The sequence below is a fragment of the Seriola aureovittata genome, chromosome 15, assembly GCF_021018895.1.
Source record: "Seriola aureovittata isolate HTS-2021-v1 ecotype China chromosome 15, ASM2101889v1, whole genome shotgun sequence".
In the NCBI taxonomy this organism is placed as follows: domain Eukaryota; kingdom Metazoa; phylum Chordata; class Actinopteri; order Carangiformes; family Carangidae; genus Seriola; species Seriola aureovittata.
The window spans coordinates 3,140,296-3,161,096 of NC_079378.1; the positions used below are offsets into that span (position 1 = coordinate 3,140,296).

General features: G+C 41.5%; 2 protein-coding genes across 2 annotated transcripts; both read left to right on the plus strand.

Moving 5' to 3' along the window:
• The first annotated feature begins 435 nt into the window (after positions 1–435).
• On the plus strand, positions 436–8,727 carry htr3b (5-hydroxytryptamine (serotonin) receptor 3B). The gene is made up of 9 exons (XM_056397915.1): positions 436–469; positions 1,314–1,477; positions 1,760–1,804; positions 2,173–2,282; positions 3,115–3,284; positions 3,664–3,821; positions 5,427–5,637; positions 6,305–6,511; positions 6,909–8,727. Exons 1-9 carry the CDS (start codon positions 436–438, stop codon positions 7,172–7,174), a joined length of 1,365 nt encoding a protein of 454 aa, XP_056253890.1. The 3' UTR covers positions 7,175–8,727.
• A 1,098-nt stretch (positions 8,728–9,825) lies between these two features.
• htr3a (5-hydroxytryptamine (serotonin) receptor 3A) lies at positions 9,826–16,647 on the plus strand. Its single transcript, XM_056396616.1, has 9 exons — positions 9,826–10,002; positions 10,995–11,158; positions 11,374–11,418; positions 12,471–12,580; positions 12,688–12,857; positions 13,559–13,719; positions 14,007–14,217; positions 14,589–14,825; positions 15,133–16,647. The coding sequence occupies exons 1-9, from the start codon at positions 9,933–9,935 to the stop codon at positions 15,432–15,434; spliced, it is 1,470 nt and encodes a 489-aa protein (XP_056252591.1). The 5' UTR covers positions 9,826–9,932; the 3' UTR covers positions 15,435–16,647.
• The last annotated feature ends 4,154 nt before the right edge of the window (positions 16,648–20,801 follow it).

Below are 20,801 nucleotides of genomic sequence, written 5' to 3' on the forward strand. Positions count from 1 at the left end.
TTTCTCACATAAATGTTTTCTTAAATTAAAAATTGCAAGACAATATTACTCATGAATAATATGTTTTCTGTACCTGTTGCTCCTGTAAAAAGTTCAACATTGAACAATGGATTTAATCACAACATGCTCTCTTTGGTGCGTTTACCTTTACAACTACAGAAAACTAAGTGTTCATGATCCTAAGCAAAACCAACCTTAAGGGAGTTTCCTCTCCAGCCGGTATCATTATTATACGTATCACATTACTCGGACAGTGGAAAATCAATATCAGTGTGACCAAAATCTCTGTGCTACGCTGTTCATTGTTATTTCCCTACACTCAGTACTGTTGAACCTGTTTGATGAAACTGTGGATATTTTGGTGTAAACAGAGCAGACTTTTGGATGTGACACCTGGATAACAGCTGTAACCCGGAAGGTTTATTTTTAAGCTTGATGTCTCTCATTTGGCTGATGCTGTTGTTCTCAGGTAAGATGCTCTTCTTGGCTCAAAGACGATGATCATACGGTTCCTTTTTTTTTTCTTTTACACTGTGAAAATTTTATTTGAAAATTAGAAATGACCTGTTCCAAGGATTTTTGCTTTGTGAATTTTTCTACTAAATGAAGTTATGGCATTTTAAACGACATGTAGTGTGACAGTTCTGCACGATTCATTGCTTTCCTTCTTCCATTACTTACAACAGGTCAGTGCCGCTCTCTTACAGATCCAGTATCAGTACTTTGAAGGTCTATTTTTCAAATTTCACATGACAATTAAACATAATCAATAACATGCACATGCAATAATTAATGCATAGTTAAAGTAAAAGTAAGAAAGTTATTTTGCCACCATTATAAAAACACATAAATTCATATTTTTGCATAAAAAAATCTATATAGCTATAAAGCTATAAAAAGGTAATTTGTAATTTATTTTGCCTTACACAATACTTATCAATACATCCAGCATTTACCATCATTTTGTTCTGTATGGTTTTGTATTGAGCAACTGATAAACACTGGACTAATCAGGCAAGAGGCTCCAGCTTAAAAATGAGCAGAGGGGCCACAGTGCCCCACCCCCCACCTCCCTCACCCACCATTTCTCAGACTGATTATATTTTTCCTCGATCCTCAGAATCCAATAAACTACCCCAGTACTTTAATACTATGAACCCCTGATTATCTGTGTATCAATTAATCTGTGGTAATTTAAAAAAAAACAACTACTTTCTATTAAACAAGCCTCCTTACAGCTGTGATCATTTAAATAAGGTCCGGTCAGTTGCTCACTTCCTACGCTGTCGGTGATTGAGCTTTTTCACTTCTAGCTCATCTGTCTGAATGTGTGCCGGAGAAGCCGAAGAGGTCAGCTCTGAACCAGCTGACCAGGACCCTCCTGAGGAAATACGACTGTGGAGTTCGGCCCGTTCACAACTGGACCAGCGCTACCACCGTCTCCATAGACCTCATACTGCAGTCTGTCCTTGACGTGGTGTGTGTGTGTGTGTGTAAACTTTGGACTTAAACTCTGTTCACACTGCTGATATAATTCTGTTTTTCTTGCTGGTTGGGAAGCGCCGATAACTTCTAATTAATATGTAAAACCATTTATTTCAGTCTCATTGTGGATCCATCCAAGGCCAGATATATGAAACTTGTATTTGAAGTGTTTGTCCTGAGATTCCAGTGTTCATTATGGTATTTTATAGATTTTAATATCTATACTTATATAATAGTTTTGATCTAAAAAAGTATCACTCTTTTTTTTCCCCAGGATGGAAAGACACAGAGCATTACTATAAGTATTTGGTACAGACAGGTATGTGGCCTCTAATTGTCCTTTTTGTTTATAGTTGTAAATCTGAAGGAAAACAACCAGCCCCCCCCCTTCTATAAAATCCATATCTTTATAATTAAAACAGCTTCAATTACCTACAGAACCTTCTCAGGAATCGAGTTTGGTTGCCTCATGTAATTTACACTGCCAGCTTCTAACATGCAATACAGTGGCTATTAATTCAGAAGTTACTTTAAATATGCAGAAAGTCTTGTGAATATAACCCTCGTTTAAATTATGTAGTATTGACTGGAATAGATTATGTAATCAATATTTTTTTTTGTCTTAAAGTAAGTAATATGTTTTCCATATAATATTTTTTTAGTACACACCTCTTCTGCTGTTTCCAGATCTGGACCGATGAGTTCCTGGTTTGGGACCCGGAGGAGTTTGATGGCATCAATGAGATCTCACTGTCGTCTGATGCCATCTGGATACCTGATGTCATCGTTAGTGAATTGTAAGAGAGTAGTGACGTGAACCCTGTAGTTCAGCACTCAGTCATTGACCTCCACTGAACGGCCACCATGAGCACCAAACACTGAATCCTTGTATTAAAGCAACTATAAGTACAATCATTTAAAAATAAAAACAGACACCAGGCCTTCCTCAGCGAAGAGTACGCTATAGATCAAAATTCCTGGGAGTACAAATTTGGAAGACTGAACAGCAGGACGCAGCAAACTAAATATACAACAGTGACAACAGTGTTCTTGTTAACATCATCAGCTCAGCAAGGTGATTACACAACTGTGCACCTGTTATCCTCACTGTAGTCGAAGACCATGATACCAAGACCAAGATACATATATATCACAGGTCACAGTGACCATGACCTTTGACCTGTAGCCACCAAAATCGAATCAGTTCATCCTTGAGTCCTAGTGAACGTTTGTGCCAAATTTGAAGAAGTTCCATCAAGGTGTTACTGAGATATTGTGTCCATGAGAAGAGGACGGAGGTACGGACAACCTGAAAACAATATGTGTCCGACTCTGGCTGTCGTCAGCGCGGAGCTGTTATATAATATATAACTGCTATAGAAATCTATAGCAGTTATATGTTATATGACTTCCCCACAACAAACATTGGGTTTGGACTCTGAGACAGAAGTGTTTCTTTCAAATACTCAAAAAAATCAATCCCATTTGAACTGTACCTGTGATAAAATATATACTCTACAGTTTGGTAAGGATGTGAAAGGTGGGCCTGCGTGACGGGGTCTCATGTTCTGCTCTGTTTTCCGTGTCTCACCTTACCTGCCCTCTCCGGCTCGTGTGTGTGGTCCCCAGCGTGGACGGGGGGAAGTCTCCGCCGATCCCCTACGTTTACGTCAACTCCTCCGGCTCCGTGAAGAACTACCGGCCCATGCAGGTGGTGCTGGCCTGCAGCCTGGAGATGTACGCCTTCCCATTTGACAAGCAGAACTGCAGCCTCACCTTCCGCAGCTGGCTTCACTCAGGTCTGTTTCCCACCTGTGAGGTGGTGGAAAAACACAGTGAATTCAGGTGACACACCTTCAAACTTTACTCAAAGGCAACTAGATAATATCAGAGCTTTCAATTGTCTTCATCATCCAGTGGAGTTTACATGAAGTCGGTTCAGGATTGAGAGTTAAGACGAGGAGTGACGCTGCTAAATTAACAGCTACAACCACAAGCAACAGCCGAGTCTTGAGTCTTCCAGCCATAAAGAAGGAAAACTGATATAAAACACACAAACTCTGACTGTGAGGCAAAAGTGATGAACATATGTACTGCCTTCCTGTATTTACTTTTATTTGTTTCTTTTCCCACCTCCTCTTATCTTTTTATCCTTCACTATCTCTCCCTCCTCTGCAGTGAAGGAAATAGACCTGGCTCTTTGGAGGAGCGCGGAGGCCATCGCTGACGATAAGAGGGAGTTCATGAACGACGGAGAATGGGAACTGCTGTCCATTCCTTCACACTACTGGCAAATCCACCAGGACAACACCGACTACGCACACATCCAGTTCAATGTATGTGCCGCCCCCACCCCACCCCACTCCCTCCCTTTGCACCGTCTGTGTGGTCGAATTGTAAAGTACAAAGCTGTTGGCCAGTGCCTTCATGGATCGGGCTAGTGAGCTAAAGCCGGACGATGAGGCCGAGGCTGTATCTGGCACGTAAAGAGACAGATAGGGAGCGAGGGGGTGACGGACAGGGGAGGGCGAGCAACCATAATGAGACTGTCTCAGTGGCTGCCTGATCAATGGACTTCTTGTTAGTGGCGAGGAAAATGGCCCCTTAGCCCGGTGCAGGTGGAGAGCGGGGAGGGTTGCTATCTATTCAGCTCAAAGAGCGAAGGCTCCTCGGTAATGGTGCGTTTCATGGCTCACTGAGATATTGTTACACCGCCGCTCTGCTGCTAAGAGCAGGTACATCATATATATATATATATATATATATATATATACACACATACATATATTTACATATAATGCTGGACGTGACAGTTTTATGGTTCAAACACTAACGACCAAACAAATAACCACATCCATCCATATATTATCTACACGATGCAATAAATACCAGTGAACACTCATTTGTATGCCTTCAGTAAACTCAGGAGACAGCTGAAGTGAAACTGCAGCACAATTAAGAAAACCTCATTTATATTCAGTTGTAACAATCAGGGGTGTACAGTAGGAAAGTATTTTACTTGAGTACTTTACTTAAATATATTTTTTGAGTATCTGTTGAGTATTTTTACTCCACTACTCTTCTATGAAGTACTCTTACTTTGAAAACAGAGCTTTTAGTCAGTGGAATGACTTCTTTTATTTTGAAACTGTGACAGACCGTACACTGTGTTCATCACAGGAGAACAACCAATCACAGTCAACTCCTCCGCTGTGACTGTCCTAACGACGGCTACGTCAGATAAAGATGAGGCGCAAAATACTTCAAGTCCACTTTTAAAAATATTTAATTAAATAAAAGATTCCTGTCGTTTTTAAATGTTTGTTTGATTCCAGATAAACAGCTGATTGTTGGCTGTTGTTTTGTTGATTCAATTGTGTTTTTATGGCCATTTTCACAGTCTTTGTATCATATTCTACAGGTCAGTGGTTTCAGAGTGTATGAACTGTGTTTGTCATCAAGACAAAGCTGAAGGATCACTGGATGATTTTACCACAAAAAAAAAAAAAAAATCAGAACAAGGACAAAAAACATTTAAGCTGTTAAATGTTGTATTCCTCCAGCCTCATGAACAGCACAAAATAAATTCCATTTACCTCCACAGACCTTTTAAACTGCAGGCGTTTGACTTGTCATAGTTGGAAAAGCACAGAATAACAATGGCTCCATTCTAATCAAACGACCCAGTAAGGCATGACAGTGTGACAGTGAGCCAGCGAGGCAACTCAGCCTTCATAAAATTCTATTATTTACACTTGTGCTTTTCCTACTGTGACATGACAAAAATGTCTTTCAAGAAAATTGTCTTTTTTTATTTATTTATTTATTTTTAATTCTCAGACCAATTCTGTCAAAAAGCAAAACGACACACCTCTCAAATCTAGTGCGTCTCACAGTGACCCATCAGATCTCAGCTCCCTGTTCCCCCGTCGCCCATCCAGGTGCTGATCCGCCGGCGCCCCCTGCTGTATGTGGTGGGCCTCCTCATCCCCAGTATCTTCCTCATGCTGGTGGATGTGATCAGCTTTTATCTGCCTCCGGACAGCGGCATTCGCATCGCCTTCAAGATCAGCATACTGCTGGGCTACACCGTCTTCAGAGTCAACATGACGGATGAGCTGCCTGCCACCGCCGTCAGAACGTCTCTTATAGGTGCGACATTTGATGATTTTAATGTTCATTTCTTTATTTTTCTTCTTTAGTTTTGTTGTCGTCACCTTTATTGTGTCTGTGCACAATCTATTCTATCCTGTTGTTTATTCTGTTATTGCAACCACGGAGGGCATTGTCCCCACATAACAAATTCCAACATGCAGCTCGTCTCCAATAATAAAGTCAAATCCCAACTCCAATACCCAGAATTCCTGTAGAATGACAACATGTCTGATAACTCGCCAACCAGCCAAGTTGCAGGAAATGTGGTCACAATCTCTCCTTTCCTGAGTTGCAGCATTGAATAAAATGGCCAGAAGTGTTTTAGCAGAACATTATGATGTCACAGTGAAATTGACCTTTGACCATTTGGATATAAAATGTCATCACTTCATTTCAACCTCGCAGACATTTGAGTCAAATTGTGTCATAATTAGTGGATGAATTTGCGAGTTATGGCCCGAAAACGTGTTTCGTGAGGTCATCGCGGTCTCGACCTTTGACCTTTAGTCACCAAAATCTAATCAGCTCATCCTTGAGTCCCAATGAATGTTTGTAACAAATTTGAGGAAGTTCCGTCGAGGTTTTACTGAGATATATAGATAGATAGGCAACCTGAAACAATATGGCGACCGTGGAAACAGCCAGTGTCTCCATCTCCATTCAGGTGTGTTCTTCGCGGTGTGCATGGCCATGCTGATGCTCAGCCTCATCAAGTCTATACTGGTGGTGAAGCTGCTCCACCACAGCGAGAAGGAGGTCAGGCAAATGTCAGTGTCTGCCTGCCTGCTGGACAAGTACGGCTCGGCCGGCCCCAGCAATGAGAGCGCTTTAACCTCCATCAAAACCCTCGACCGCATCAACCCGTCCGGAGGTAAAAAACTGTGAGCTCAGAAGACTGAGCTTTTCTAAATGTCCCGCTCACAGGGAATATCAGAATACATTTTCTACTTTTTTGTTTCGTCAAATCAAAGGCTGTCTTTGTAAAGAGGAGGCGCTCATTGGAGTCAAGGGTGAAAGAGTGTTGGATAAAAAGGAAGGCACTTTTTCATCTTTATGGGGAAGTTTACGCTGTAAAAACCAAAGAGAATGACAAACTTTATACCAAAGTTTTTAGAAGCAGCCTTTTTGGAAAGGGGTCAGGGTTATTTATAAAAATGTTCCCATCCCCACCGATTGGTTTGGATTGTTCTCATTTAAAATTGAGAGAATCTACGTAAATCTGTATTAATCGTTCGCATTTTAAACCAGATTTGTTGTTCTCCTCATAGATTACGAGCTGGAGCCGTCACTGGAGGGGGATCTGCTGTCCCTGAGCGAGTTCCAGGATGTTCCCTCTGGGCCGGAGTGGCTCCTCCAGGAGCTGGTGTCCCTCCGTTTGGCTTTATCCCAGGAGGCCAGCGAGGCGTCGGCTCAGGCCGACTGGCTGGCCCTCTGCTCCAGGCTCGACTGCTTCCTGTTCCGCCTCTACCTGTTCGTTCTGGCCTTGTACGCCGGTACTCTGCTGCTGCTCTGGGCCAGCTGGAGCTTCGCCTGACCGCCTGCTCAGAGACTTACTGATTGTTGCGAACACTGTACAGTACTTCTTGCTTTTTGGTGTTTATCATATTTACACTGATTCTGGATGCAGAACTTTTAAAAGCTTTAATGTGTTACAATGAAAAAAAAGCAGATCGCAGAAATATACTATAATTACCGCCTCGTGCTTGTATCCCTCCGCCATAAAATATTAACCAATTGTGTCATAATTGTTGTGTGAAGTCTTTCTTTCAAAATCTAAATCAGTTTGTTCTCGAGTCCAGGTGAACATTTGTACCAAATTTAAAATCGTGTTTTGTGAGGGCACAGTGACCTTGACCTTTGACCTTTAGCCACCAAAATCTAATCAGTTAATCCCTGAGTCCTAGTGAGCGTTTGTGCCAAATTTGAAGAAGTTCCTTCAAGGTGTTACTGAGATATCGTGTCGACGAGAATGGGACGGACGGACGGACAAAAGGCATAAAAAGACGCTGCATGATCCTATTTAATTTCTCCTTGACGAAAGTTTGTAAGAATTCAATAAAAAAAAAAAAAAAAAAACAAAAAAAAACACACTTTATATTGAATATTGCCGTTATTCAAATGAATAACTCTGAGCACTAAAATAATGCACTAAAATAATCTCTTCATTTGGATGATGTAATAATTCTTACTTGCACGGAACAACTGTACGGTCGAAGCTGAAGCAGGAAGTTGGTGTTTAAACTGTGATAAACCTTTACAGAGGTCAGTTTAGCTGATCATTTTACCTAATTTTAACTTCCTCTGTCTAAAATGTTTGACTGGGAATGATCATGTTTCGGTGATGTCATCGTCACAAATCATATCTATCAAACTGGTGAGTTAAATTATATTAAAACCGACAGATGACTGCCAAAACTAAACAACTAAATAAATAAATAAATATTTGAAGTTGTCTGAAAATAGAGTTATCCTTAAATATTCTGCTCTGCCACTATAGCAGCATCATAGTTTCACAGAGACATTATTGTATTGTGTCTGTTATCATGTTTTTTCCCGACAGTGAAGATTTTCTCAAAGATACTGTATAATAAAGCAGCTCTCTGGAGAAAATCCTCAGTGCCAGTGTGATGTTATAATACCGTATTCATACTTTAATCTCCATCCCGCTGCCACAAAATAGATCAATACAACCCATTCAGAGCTCAGCCGCTGTGTCTCTATTCCCTGTTGATTTCTTAATAGTCGTGATAAGAATATCAAAAGTGCGTCATAGGAAACTTACCGGCGGAAAGATCCATATTAATGCAATTTTCACAAAGTGTCTGCAAGCCTCTTCTTTCCAGTGGCTCTGGTTACATGATGTTATGCAACAGAGCTGTGGATAAATGTTAAGTCAGTGCCTCATTACCGGCTCTTTGAGGTAACCAGTGGTTTCTGCATGCTCACTTCAAGCTTCAGTGTTTTTCGCTTTGTTGTGAATATGAATGTCATCTCAAGATGATTGTAATTGTTCATTTATTGCCTTTGTGTGTCGCATTAATATATTGTGTTGTGAAGATAAAACACGAGAGAAGTGAAAATAAAAGCCTCAAGAGTCGAAACCTGCCCTCTTTATTTCTGCAGAAGAAATCAGAGCATCATTAAATTACTATGTAGATCATTTAAAAAGAAAGCTGACAGCACACGGAGGCTGCAGACCACAAAATACATCTATAGGCCATTTAAACTAACATGAATGAAACTAAAAATATCTTGAGAATCAGAAAATATTGATTGATTTGTCTCCTGAGTTTTAAAGCAGTTTGGGACAGAACTGCACAGAGAGAGAAAAGAGGTTTAACAAATACAAACAAGTGAAGCAGAGCTGCTTCTGTTCTAAAACTTATTTAACCAAGAAAAGAAAAGACTCTTACTTTGCAGGAGAAACAAAAAATCCGATCTGGGCCGACAGAAAAACTGAGGGGAAAACTCAAGAATAAAAAAGGAGTAAGAAACAGAAACAGGAGGAGTCAAAGTGAGCAGGTAACAAGACACAGGTGCAACACATTAGGGCGGGGCAGGCAATCAAAATGGCGGGAAACTGGACAAAGACAGGAAGTAAAACAAACAGTGCACACACAAGGTTAGTATTTCAAAATAAAAACAAGGAAATAAACAACAGTCCAAAGAAAGAGTCATTAAAGGGGCAGATCATGACAGATCGGTACGTAACAGTCAACAATCAATCAATAGAAACATTTACAAGCATGTAAACAGCTTTTTATTAAAATTGTGTCGTCAAATTAACTTTTAAATTTGATTAATTAATTTAATTTTAACACTAACACTCATGAACTTCCATATTTTTGTATTTCAGCGTTAAGAAAATAAAATAAAACCGGCTTTATGTGACCCAGGATATCAAGCTGTTGACACTCTTGTCTAACAGCCTCTTAACTGATAATCACTATAACACACTGCTGTTGGTGCATTGCTTCATTACATAATTAGACATGATATATGATCCGGTCACAGAGTCCCAGCTTGGTGTTTCTGCAGTCTTTCAGCTCCATGCATCATGTGATTCACAGCCAGCTGCTGCCTTACGGAACAAGGAGGCGTGGCGTCGGGGCGGATGGACACGCCCTCACGAGCTGAGTGACACTAACGAGGTTTTGATAGTGGACGTGGGTGAACTGACGGATGTGGCGGATGGCTATGGAGTATAACGGTGTCAGGCCTTTCATCAGAGCAGCAGCAGCAGGAGGAGGAAGAGGAGGAAGAGGAGGAAAACACACAGGTGAACTGGCGCCATGAGACTCTCACCAGCCTGGACGACTCTTGTTTTCCTTCTGATTCAAGGAGCATCAAATGCGTGCACAGGTACAGCAGCTTATTTCTTATTTTTTTTTACACTCCATTAAATATCCAACTGTCAACCTAAAAGTCCCTTCACTCTTATTTGACAGAAAAATCTGAAATCATAGATGTTGGAGAGGATTATTTTGTCTGTGTGATAAACAGTTAGTCAAAGAGACTCACAGGACTTTTTTCTTTTTGATTAAAGGTTGACTATGCAGCATCTTTTTTAGTCAGTTTTTATTTATATTAGAAATGACACAACTGAGATGTTTGTAAAAGTGACTTACTCCAAATGCATTAGTGTGAAAAACAGGGAACATTCACTGAGTATTTGAAAGTTAATCAGCCTGGTAATGTAGAATAACATTAAAGTTTATGTGTCTCCAAAACTGAATTTAAATAAAAGCACTGCTGTCAGAAATGATAAGAACAAAACAACAAAATGTATTAAAAGCAGATTGTATGTTTGGCTGTGTGAGTTTTTATTATTGTGACAAATTACTACATTATTACAAATGTGTTTATTTGGTCAGAGAGGTTTTAATTACAATGATCAGATGAAGTTATAGTGTAGCACATAGAATTTTATTAACGTAATGTTGCTTGAAACACTGTTAGTTTTATTAAATATATTTCATTAGAATGTAAATCACCAACACAATTTCACAAATAAACTATTCATGCATTTAATTTGAAAAGAAATTGTCATTTATATATTTATCTGTTTCAAAAAGTGAAGACTAACAAACTAACACTTAACTACTGGGTATATTTCAGAGGCATTTCGTGTTAAATCCCAATTAGCCAGATGTTATTAAAACAAGAAGCATTTCAGTGAAGAGTCCTCTTATAAATGATGTAAACTCCATTAAGTTTAGTTGTGGTTAATTTACACATATGCCTATAATCATAAATAAATGTATTTCAATATGTTTTAATTGACTTAAAAATCCCTCTATTCTGTCAGAGTAATTTATACACTGTAAAACATGAATGTGTTGTGAATCTTCCAGTTAAGAAACTGGGCAGCAGCACGGGAAGATTCGCCAACGCCACCTTGGTGCGCCTGTCGGACTTCCTGAGTGCGGGGTACAAGAAAGGAGTGAGACCGGTGAAAGACTGGAGGACGTCCACCATAGTGGCCATAGACCTCATGGTTTACTCTATCCTCAGCGTGGTGAGTGTAACTGCACTGCACATACAAGCAAACATCACCGAGGCGTCACGGGGTTATAATTCAAATTACATCAGATTAATACAATAACATGTGCAGATTATTAGCAGCTGGTTTTTATAGAGACTGTCCTCATAACACTTCTTGTCGCCATATGACGAGTATGAAAATTATTATTTCTGACAGCAACAAGATTCTTTTCTTGTCTCCCACGACAGGATGAGAAGAACCAGGTTTTGACGACATACGTGTGGTACAGACAAGTGAGTAACGTGAACACTACACTTTGGTTTATTATAACTCATCTCATGACTGTGAATTATAAGAGTCTCTCTGCATTCTCAGTGGGTTTGACATATTAAGCTTCAAAGTCTTTTCACATCTCAGATAACAAAACTAATCGAGAAAAACGTCTCTGTTATAATAAAATAATAAAATAACGCACCCTCCTAACGTCACTCTAAATATGTCATATCACATTTCTATCACTTTCTTACAGAGGAAATAAAACCTTGTAATTCTGAAAATGTATCTTTTGCTTGTAATTATAAGGTGCTGTCTGAAACCAAGGACTCTCTAGGGAAACAGTTCAATTCAAAACATTGCAAAGAAAATGAAAAAATATGTTTCTCTGCTTTACATTCCTTGTTGTGTTGTGCTGTTTGTCTTGCTTGGACAAATATTGAGAGTCTGAGCCTTGAATATAATCCCCGTTATCAGTGTATTTCTGCAGGAGAATACAAATTACACGGGGACAAACCCAGTTAAGAGCGAGCAACAGACGACTAAAATATTTGGCAACTGGCGGCAAAAATCTCATCTCAAAATCACAAGTGCTGTCGTTATGTAATTAAGATTAGCGAGGTATCTTTAAAGCGTTAGCGCTCAGCTAATGTTAAAAATCAGCTTTTCACAGAGTTCAAACTGGCAACTACTTCGCATCTGAAACAAAGTCTGTCCTAAAATCCTGTTATCACATTTCATGAGGTCAGATTCGACCTTTAACCTCACAGATCAGTTAGTGACACAGTGAAGAGGTGGAACGTGATTGGTCCTCCTCTGAACATTTCACACACTGATTGGTGCTTTAATAGACTTGTGCAAAATGTTAATAACTTACCAAAGAACAGTTTTGTTTGACAAATATATAGATAGATAAGGAAGGTCGTGACTTATCAATACTTTATCCATTCGTATCGGCGAACTCGGACTCATTAGTTTTAGTCGATACGGTCGTTTAAATTTTTCACTGTTTCTTCTAATATTTTCACGCTGTTTGACTCGTTCACCTTCGTCTGTTCTCTGGATGTTTCAGTCGTGGACGGATGAATTCCTGGTCTGGAACCCGGAAGACTTTGATGAAGTCAAACAGGTTTCCATTCCCACTGCCAACGTGTGGGTGCCGGACATCCTCATCAACGAGTTGTAAGAGCTGCTGCTGCTGCTGCTGCTGCTTTCGTCACAGTTGTTTGTTACTCTGCTGTTACTCTCTGTGCATCTGCTGTTGTCTGTGTCTGTCTGTCGACCTGCAGTGTGGATGTGGGCAAGTCTCCGGACATCCCTTATGTCTACGTGACACACGACGGGCTGGTGCGCAACTATAAGCCCATCCAGGTTGTCACAGCCTGCACCCTCAACATCTACAACTTCCCCTTCGATGTGCAGAAATGTAGCCTCACCTTCCAGAGCTGGCTCCACACCAGTGAGTGAACTTCCCTTTGTTGGTTTGAAACCTTGTCCGACGTTATTAATCTGTTTTTAAAAAGCTCCTGTTTTGAAACTGTGTCGTCTTTGTGTTCTTCTATCAGTGCAGTGACCTTAAGAAAGTGACTAGCTGAGATCATGGTCACACTTCCACATCACAGGGAAAAAAGACAGGTTGTAAACAAACTCCCAGGTTTAGCCAAACAGTTATTTTCCAAACTGTCTGTCGTAAAACATCCATCTTTCCTGGTTCGGATTTGACGTTTGGTATTATTATGTGCGCACAGTCTCAGCGTGACTGATGGAAAAGATGAACAAAGCTACAAAAATAAGATCCATCCTTTAAGGAAGCTTTGACAGAAATCCATGACAACCCCACATTCATTTTTCACATGGAGGAATTATTTCAGAAATGCCTAAAATAAATCAGACTTACAAGGTCTGCAATAATTCTAAACAAATATCTTTTGATGTCATCCTGTTAAAACGGTGAAAAATATCCACCGGCATTGGAAAAATAACATCCAAGCCTCTCTTCAACTCTCCTCATCAAGACTTGAACGGGAGAATTGTTCTGTTCTGAGGATCCAAGATGTCTCCCCCGCTGTGACATGTGCTCTGAGAGCAGAGCGCTGGGTAAAGGGTAACTTGTTGCCATGACCGACTCACGCTGCTTCCAACATTGTGTTCGATCCGCAGTTGATGACATCAACATCACCCTGATGCGAAGCCCCGAGGAGCTCAGGGAGGACAAGAGCGTCTTCATGAACCAGGGAGAGTGGGAGCTGCTCCACGTGCTGTCCAACTACAAGAGCTTCAGCGTGGACGACGACGACTACTACGCCGAGATGAAGTTCCACGTGAGTGTGTGTTTTTAAGACATAAATCTACGACAGTCCTGCCTCACCGACCGTGAACCACTATTCCTAGTTGTTTTTGATATTGTTCACAAATTGGATCATTTCACTTTATTATTCTGTCGACATTTAAACCTTTAAGTTTAAGCAAACAGCCTCCGACTCCCTGGTTCTGCACCGTCCTCCCATCTACACAGCTGGAGTTAGCCTAGCTTAGCATAAAAACTGGAAACAGAAGAAAAAGGGCAGATGGATAAACTTCTGACTCACCATAAAACTACATTTCCCAGGTGGTGATCCGTCGGCGGCCGCTGTTCTACACTGTGAACCTGCTGCTGCCCAGTATCTTCCTGATGGTGATGGACATCGTTGGTTTCTATCTGCCACCAGACAGCGGAGAGAGGGTTTCCTTCAAGATCACTCTGCTGCTGGGATACTCCGTCTTCCTCATCATTGTTTCTGACACTCTGCCCGCCACGGCCATAGGAACGCCGCTGATAGGTGACTGTGGTTCATGAGTTCTTACCAGCAGTTTGTTGTTTGAGTATTTAGCCAGGAAACTTATTCTGCCTCTAAGTTGAACTAAGGCGGGTAAACTATAATGTTACTGAGCAGCATTTACTCTGCAGGACAAACACGCAGGGACAGAGCGGTGAGGGTGAGAGTGAACTCAAATTCAAGCATTGATTTCAGGATTTTGGAGGGCTGGAGGTTTTCCCAGCATGCACTGGGTGGAAGGAGCAGCAATACCCCCCCCCCCCAAAAAAAAGGCATCACCGTTTACCCTCATCAAGTAGTGTGAAAATGATGTTGTACTATTTGCTTTAGGCGATCATCATCAAACGCCTGGTCTCATCTTACCTGCCCTGTAGGTGTGTACTTCGTGGTTTGCATGGCCCTCCTGGTGATCAGTCTGACGGAGACCGTGCTGATTGTGCGTCTGGTCCACAAGCAGGACCTGCAGCCCCCCGTCCCCCACTGGGTAAAGTACCTGGTGCTGGAGAGAGCGCCGGTCCTCTTCTGCATCCACAAGAAGCACCGCCTCTGCTCCAGACTGTCGTCCGAGGCGTCCGACCTGGAGCACTACAAGGAAAACAGCTATGGGACTGGTACGGTACAAATGCTACAGCTAAATGCTACTTTCCCTTTGTGGTTGAAGAAAAAGTGAATAAATACCAGAAATTTACCAACAAACGGCTCCAATTACATGTTTCGTCGCTCTGATATGAGTCACGGTTGTGTCTCCTGAAACAGCGTCCGTATACCTGTTGCCGTGGTGACGCACAGTCGACGCACGGGCTTGTTTTGTAGGGAGGATAGTCTCCCAACAACACACTGACATGTTTGCTAATCTCACAGCTGCAACAGTAATAAATTCAAGTTCTTTTTAACACCCATCCTTGTGCCACCCTGCAGCCCAGTGCACCCTCCACCACACCTGCGAGATCGGCCAACGGCACGACAGAGAAGCCGGGCTGCTCGGACTCGGCCTGCCCCCCTCCAGGGACCCCACGCCGCCCGTCATGGACAACATCCTGCATGAGGTGACAGCGATACGCCACTTCCTGGAGAAGAGGGACAGGTGCCGGGAGGTCGCCAAGGAGTGGCTGCAGGTCGGCTACGTGCTGGACGTGCTGCTCTTCAGAGTCTACTTGGTTGCCATGGTGGCCTACAGCATCACCCTGGGCACGCTGTGGTCAGTGTGGCAGGTCGCCTGAGTCCTCACGCTGTGCTGATCATGTGGACACAAGCTCAGCAGGTAGAGCGTGGAAGTTAAGAGGCCAGACTTAGTAGCTCCATGCCCCGTGCAGCTCAGTGGATACAGGGAGGCACACGTAAAGTAATGCAGCAGGGGAGGTGGTTCCTGTAATTGGGGCATTTGTACATTCAAAGGTTAAGTGACCAATTGGGTTTGTTATCATCATTTAGCTTTGATCAGAGAGTTTGAGTTCCGCGAGGGAAATCTGAGATGCTCTTCAGGACCGGACCAAGGCAGCCCGACACACACACACACACACACACACACACACACACTTATAAACACCGTGTTAATGTATTATTCATAAAAGAAAACAATAACAACAAACATGAAACACCAGTGTCTGTTCAGGACACTTTCCTTTTTCATATTAAGTACTAATAACAGCAGCAGAGAAGAAACACACTCCACTTGTTTCAGGCTCAGGAGCTCAGGTGTTTCTGACTCCAGCGTCCCTCCATCTGAACACGATAATATCTGTCTGTAAAAACCTCCTTTGGTCAAACCTGTCAAACCTGTGCAGCTCTGAAGATACAGGAAACAGTTAAACTTGTTACTGAGAGAGAGGCCGGTGAGCAGTGTGATATCTGTTAACTATTTAAAATATCTATTAACAGTACATGGATTAATACATAAGGACTTAATTGCAGCGAGGTAATTACTACATAATGAGCTGTTTTGCACTTCATGTAAATTAAAGAAAACATTGGATTTTATGCCCCTGTGCGTTGAATGTGGGATTTATTGATATTCACATAGATAATTAAAGAGATTAATTTTGTTTATTTTCACGTCCTGGTAAATCAGAAGTCTGTATATAAAATGGTGGAAACTTGTAAAGCTTCAAACTATAATTATCTTTAAAATATAGGCCAATATTTAACTTTAATGTGTCACCTCCTTATAATAAAATCTGTATTAAAATGTTGAATATCATTTTTGTAACTCAGCGTGGAAAAGTTTCTCTATACAGCAACATATTTAATAGTTTTTAATCTAATGTTATTATATATAATATATACTGTATATATAATGTAAGTGTGTTGCCGTGAGGAGATGAAATGTAATTCTTCATAACGAAAGAAAAAACTTCATATATAATCATGTTTCAATAAATGTGTTTCATCCTGACCAGTTAATGTTTTCAGTGACTAAATAAATCATTGACCATCTTCTTTACTTTTTTTTTTTTTTTTCTGGAAAGCCATGAGAGCCAAGAAATTAAAAAGTCACACAATCACATTAAGAACAAAAATAAAATGAGCCAATAAATCATATGATCCGAAATAAGTTATTCACTTAATCACTTTTGCTCCACATGCGTTTTCCACACGTTTTTTCTTCTTCAGCATTTGCTAAAAACATTTGTTAAAAAATGTCCACAAGGGGAATAAATTCATTCATTTGCACATGACAGTTGATCGGATATTTGCATGAATTAGCAGGTGTTTCTAATAAAGAACTCGGTGCTTCAGTTGTTGTGTAAACTGGTGCAGTTCACCACAGCGGCCAGAGGATGGCACCATGTGCAACCACATCAGTTTTCCCTCAGCACCGTCAGTGAGGTCTGTATCCTGTCAGAGATGCTGCTAATTGATTTCCTCACTGAATTCAGACGTGGAACCTTTTTTGTTTGGTATTCACATATGTTTGAAATGTTCTCATCACATGTATGATACCGAATGTTTTTTTTTGTTCGTTTTTTTTGTGTGGACGTTTGTGTCTTTCTCGCTCTAACCACTTGGACTCTCTCAGTAAATATTCATGCAACAACGTTTTCCAATCAGACACGGAAGAAATGTTGCTGTGATGTTGTTTTAAAACCGTCCAACCTGTGTTCCCGCCGAGCTGAAGTATGTCTCCTTGTCGTTGCAATAACATTATGTCTGGCTGAACTGGGAACCATCCACTCAGGAGACTCTCAAACTGGTGCATTCATGTGTATGTGGGTAATATTACTGTGACTTATCATCTGTCGAAGGCAGTACTTTTTTTTATGTCTATCCACCACCACGACTCCATGTCAGATTTGTTTGCTCTGCTTTAAAGAGAATCAGTGTTTAAATCAAAACCCTCATTTTAAAACAAGGAACAAGGAATCTGAAGAACCCGGCCTTCAGATATGTGGGTCAAAGATCACCACTGAGACCTCATGCCGCGACACAAAGGCCCTTCACTGCTCACATTACCATCCTGACAAACCATTCACCTACCACTGCCCCTTCCTTCCTAATACCCCCCCCCCCCAAAAAAAAATAAGATCAAAGTCACACCAAAGCAGCAAATTCCAACAAACCCATTCACAGTGCGAGTTTTTCTCTCATTTCCTGTTTTTGTTTTCTGCCAAAATCTAAAAAGGAAGAAGAAGAAAAAAAAAAGAGAAGTCATAAAAATAAATAAAATCAAAATAACCACAAAGCTTGGAATGCGTTGTGGCTTTAACACTTCGGAGCGGGTGCATAAGTGAGCAGGGAGAGTGGAGACCTGCCTCATTAGTTTCCAGTACACTGAAGTCAAGATCTGATCCCGTGTTCCTGAGGGAGGAAATGAGCAAATATAGTGACATTATTGGGACGTGTTGGAGACACCTTTGATGTGATGTTTATTTGTTGGACGCGCAGACAGGGCTCGTCTGGATCCACGCGGAGCCGCCTGAGGAGGATTTATGACTCAGTCTGAAACCGAGACTCGCATGTTTGTGCACGTTAAACAAGTACATGCAACATTTACATCCAAGCTTCTCCAAAGCCCGTAGTGCGCGTCACGTGTCATACGGTGGTGCGAGGCCCGCGTAGGTCGTTAGTGCTCGTGGTTAATTAAAGGGTGGTTAAAGTGATTTCATTCTTCTCACCCTGCTTCAGAAGCACCTCCTCTGGTTTTCCTCTGATAATCATGGATTTGACTTAAACCAGCTTTCGTGTTTGGAAATGTTTGGGGAAGCGTTGGGGAGATTTTGGCCCGATGGCGGCTCCAGATGAAAAGTCACGTCACGATCATCCTCCAGGAGGCCATGTTGTGAGAATCTGACACTGTGTCTTAACATTGTTTACATATTAATTTGCAACTGAAGAAAAGTAACGATTAAAAACTGATAACAGACGTATCCCGCGCTTTATGCTAAGCTAACACCAACCACGAGCTAACTCTGGCCGTCTACTTACAACACACGACATTAAATATCTATTTTTTTTCCCAATATGCAAAATACACATTTAAGGAAAAGAGAAGAAGAGTAGAACAGCAGAAACAAAGATCCTGATCCACCCACCCCCCCCAGTAAAGGCCTGAATATATAAAGTAGCCTGTTTTACGACAGTGTTAGTAAATGGTACATGCATACTAAGAAAAGAGTAGACCAACCTGTGGGGCGTGGCCCACTGGTGGCCCGTGAAGGTATTGCAAGTGGGCTGAAAAATTAAATGAAATCAAAGAAGGTGATTATAAGAAATTAAATAAAATAAATAATAAAAATAGGAATAATGTTCTTTCATTATGTTTTTTTTTGTGATAAGCCACCGGACCATGTCATAAACTTACTATCGAAAACGGATAGCACAGAAAGATTTAAAAATAAAAACAAGTGGAAAAGGTTGGGAAGCTCTGGAGTCGACAATACCCACAACTACTAACCAGCAGAAACCAAGTACCGTCACCAGAACACAGACTCATGTTCACGGATTCGTGCATCTCCCCAAAATGTTGAACAATGTCTTTAATTTCACTTTCTTTCGCTGCTGCGTTTCCACTCACACGCAGGGATGTGACAAGATACGATTCAGCACCAACTGGATGTCAGAATGTTTTCCTGGTTAGATGTGAGGACTGAGCAAAGTTACAAAATGACACGTTAAATCAAGCGCTAAAGCAACGAAACCACGCGACGGGAGGCGAACACGAGACGACGACCTGCCACACAGGAAAAAAAAAAAGAATCATCTAAACCTTGTTCGGGCCAATCTACCTCCACGCAGGAGCTGAACATTTTGTGTCTCGGCTCGCTTCCTCTCTAATGACAATCATGCGTTATGTGACAATAGAGGTGCGCTCACACACACGCCCTGCATATCTGATGATAGCGTTTATGACCTCTGTGGCACAAGAGGCAGAGCAGACGAGAGGCAGCCAGGCTTGAAGTGCTGCAGTAGTTACCATTAGTACATTATGAGTAAGAAAAGGTGGCAAACAGCCAGGTGGCGGTGGCGGCGGTGAGGGTGAAGCCTGTGCAAACACATCACGGGCAGCTAAAGGGGCGAGCGGTGGGATTTAGCATCACTAAAGGATCATTCAAATGAATGCACGTGGATAACTTTTTCATTTTCATGCATCAGTTTATGTTTTTTTATGGACGTTTTGCTCCTTGACGCCGTGATGCCGCTCACATCACAACATCACAACGTTACACCCACAACCTACATCCAGCAGAACTATAACAAAGAGTGGATGGAGGCGTTTACCAGGTGGCGGTTTCACAAAGACAGACGATAGTTTAGTTCTTCACTATCTTAAGCTGAACTGTGGTACAGTGTATTCTGGGTAAATTAACACCTTTTCAAAATAAAAAAATAAAAAATGGCCGACCGAGGAACCACATCCGACCGCTGAGCTTCCCGTTTACCCTCAGCTGAAAAATGTTTGTCTTTTGGAAGGACTACACTTCCCAGAACACACCTGTCAGCGCGACGGCGGCGAGCGCGCTCCCTGTGGCCCGGCTGGCAGAACCTCGTGTCGCACAGCAGACGGGGGCAGAGGAGGAAAACAGTAAACTGCCTGATAAACAGCTGATGGTCACACAGGAGGCGGGAAGCTGGGCTCCTTACTAAGCACGAGTTAAAAACAAATATATCAGACACAGTACGACGACATATTATGTGTCACATCACTGTGTGTGTTTAGATTACATGTACAGGTGCCGTGTGTGTGTGTGTGTTCGGAAATGTTGAAGAAAAGCAGGAACTTAATGTTTTTTTTCCTCTTATTTTTCTAAATATGCAAAAAAAAAGCATGAAACATTCATGTATGTTTGTTTTTTTAAGGATTACAACATTCACCATGTGCATATAGAAACTACAGCAGTAAAATAATGAGATGCCACCGAAGCTGTTGGTGTGTTTTAGTTTAGAGATTTCGTCTCACAGTTTCTCAGCTGCACGGTGAAGTATATTATTGATGTAACAACAGTTTCTTAAAGAGCAGACACAGCTACTGCTGCTCCGACAGTCCGCCTTCTGGTCTTCACAACAAAAACAATAACCAGGAAACAGATAGCGAGCCAGAAAGAGGGCTAAGACAGACAACATGAAGTCAATTTTTTATTTGTTTCTAACTG

Coding starts and splice junctions, on each gene's coding strand:
- htr3b (XM_056397915.1), top strand. CDS start 436: ATGTCTCTCATTTGGCTGATGCTGTTGTTCTCAG. Junction 1,805..2,172: donor TAAGTATTTGGTACAGACAG/GTATGTGGCCTC, acceptor TGCTGTTTCCAG/ATCTGGACCGATGAGTTCCT. Junction 2,283..3,114: donor GATGTCATCGTTAGTGAATT/GTAAGAGAGTAG, acceptor TGTGGTCCCCAG/CGTGGACGGGGGGAAGTCTC.
- htr3a (XM_056396616.1), top strand. CDS start 9,933: ATGAGACTCTCACCAGCCTGGACGACTCTTGTTTTCCTTCTGATTCAA. Junction 11,159..11,373: donor TTTACTCTATCCTCAGCGTG/GTGAGTGTAACT, acceptor CTCCCACGACAG/GATGAGAAGAACCAGGTTTT. Junction 13,720..14,006: donor ACGCCGAGATGAAGTTCCAC/GTGAGTGTGTGT, acceptor TACATTTCCCAG/GTGGTGATCCGTCGGCGGCC.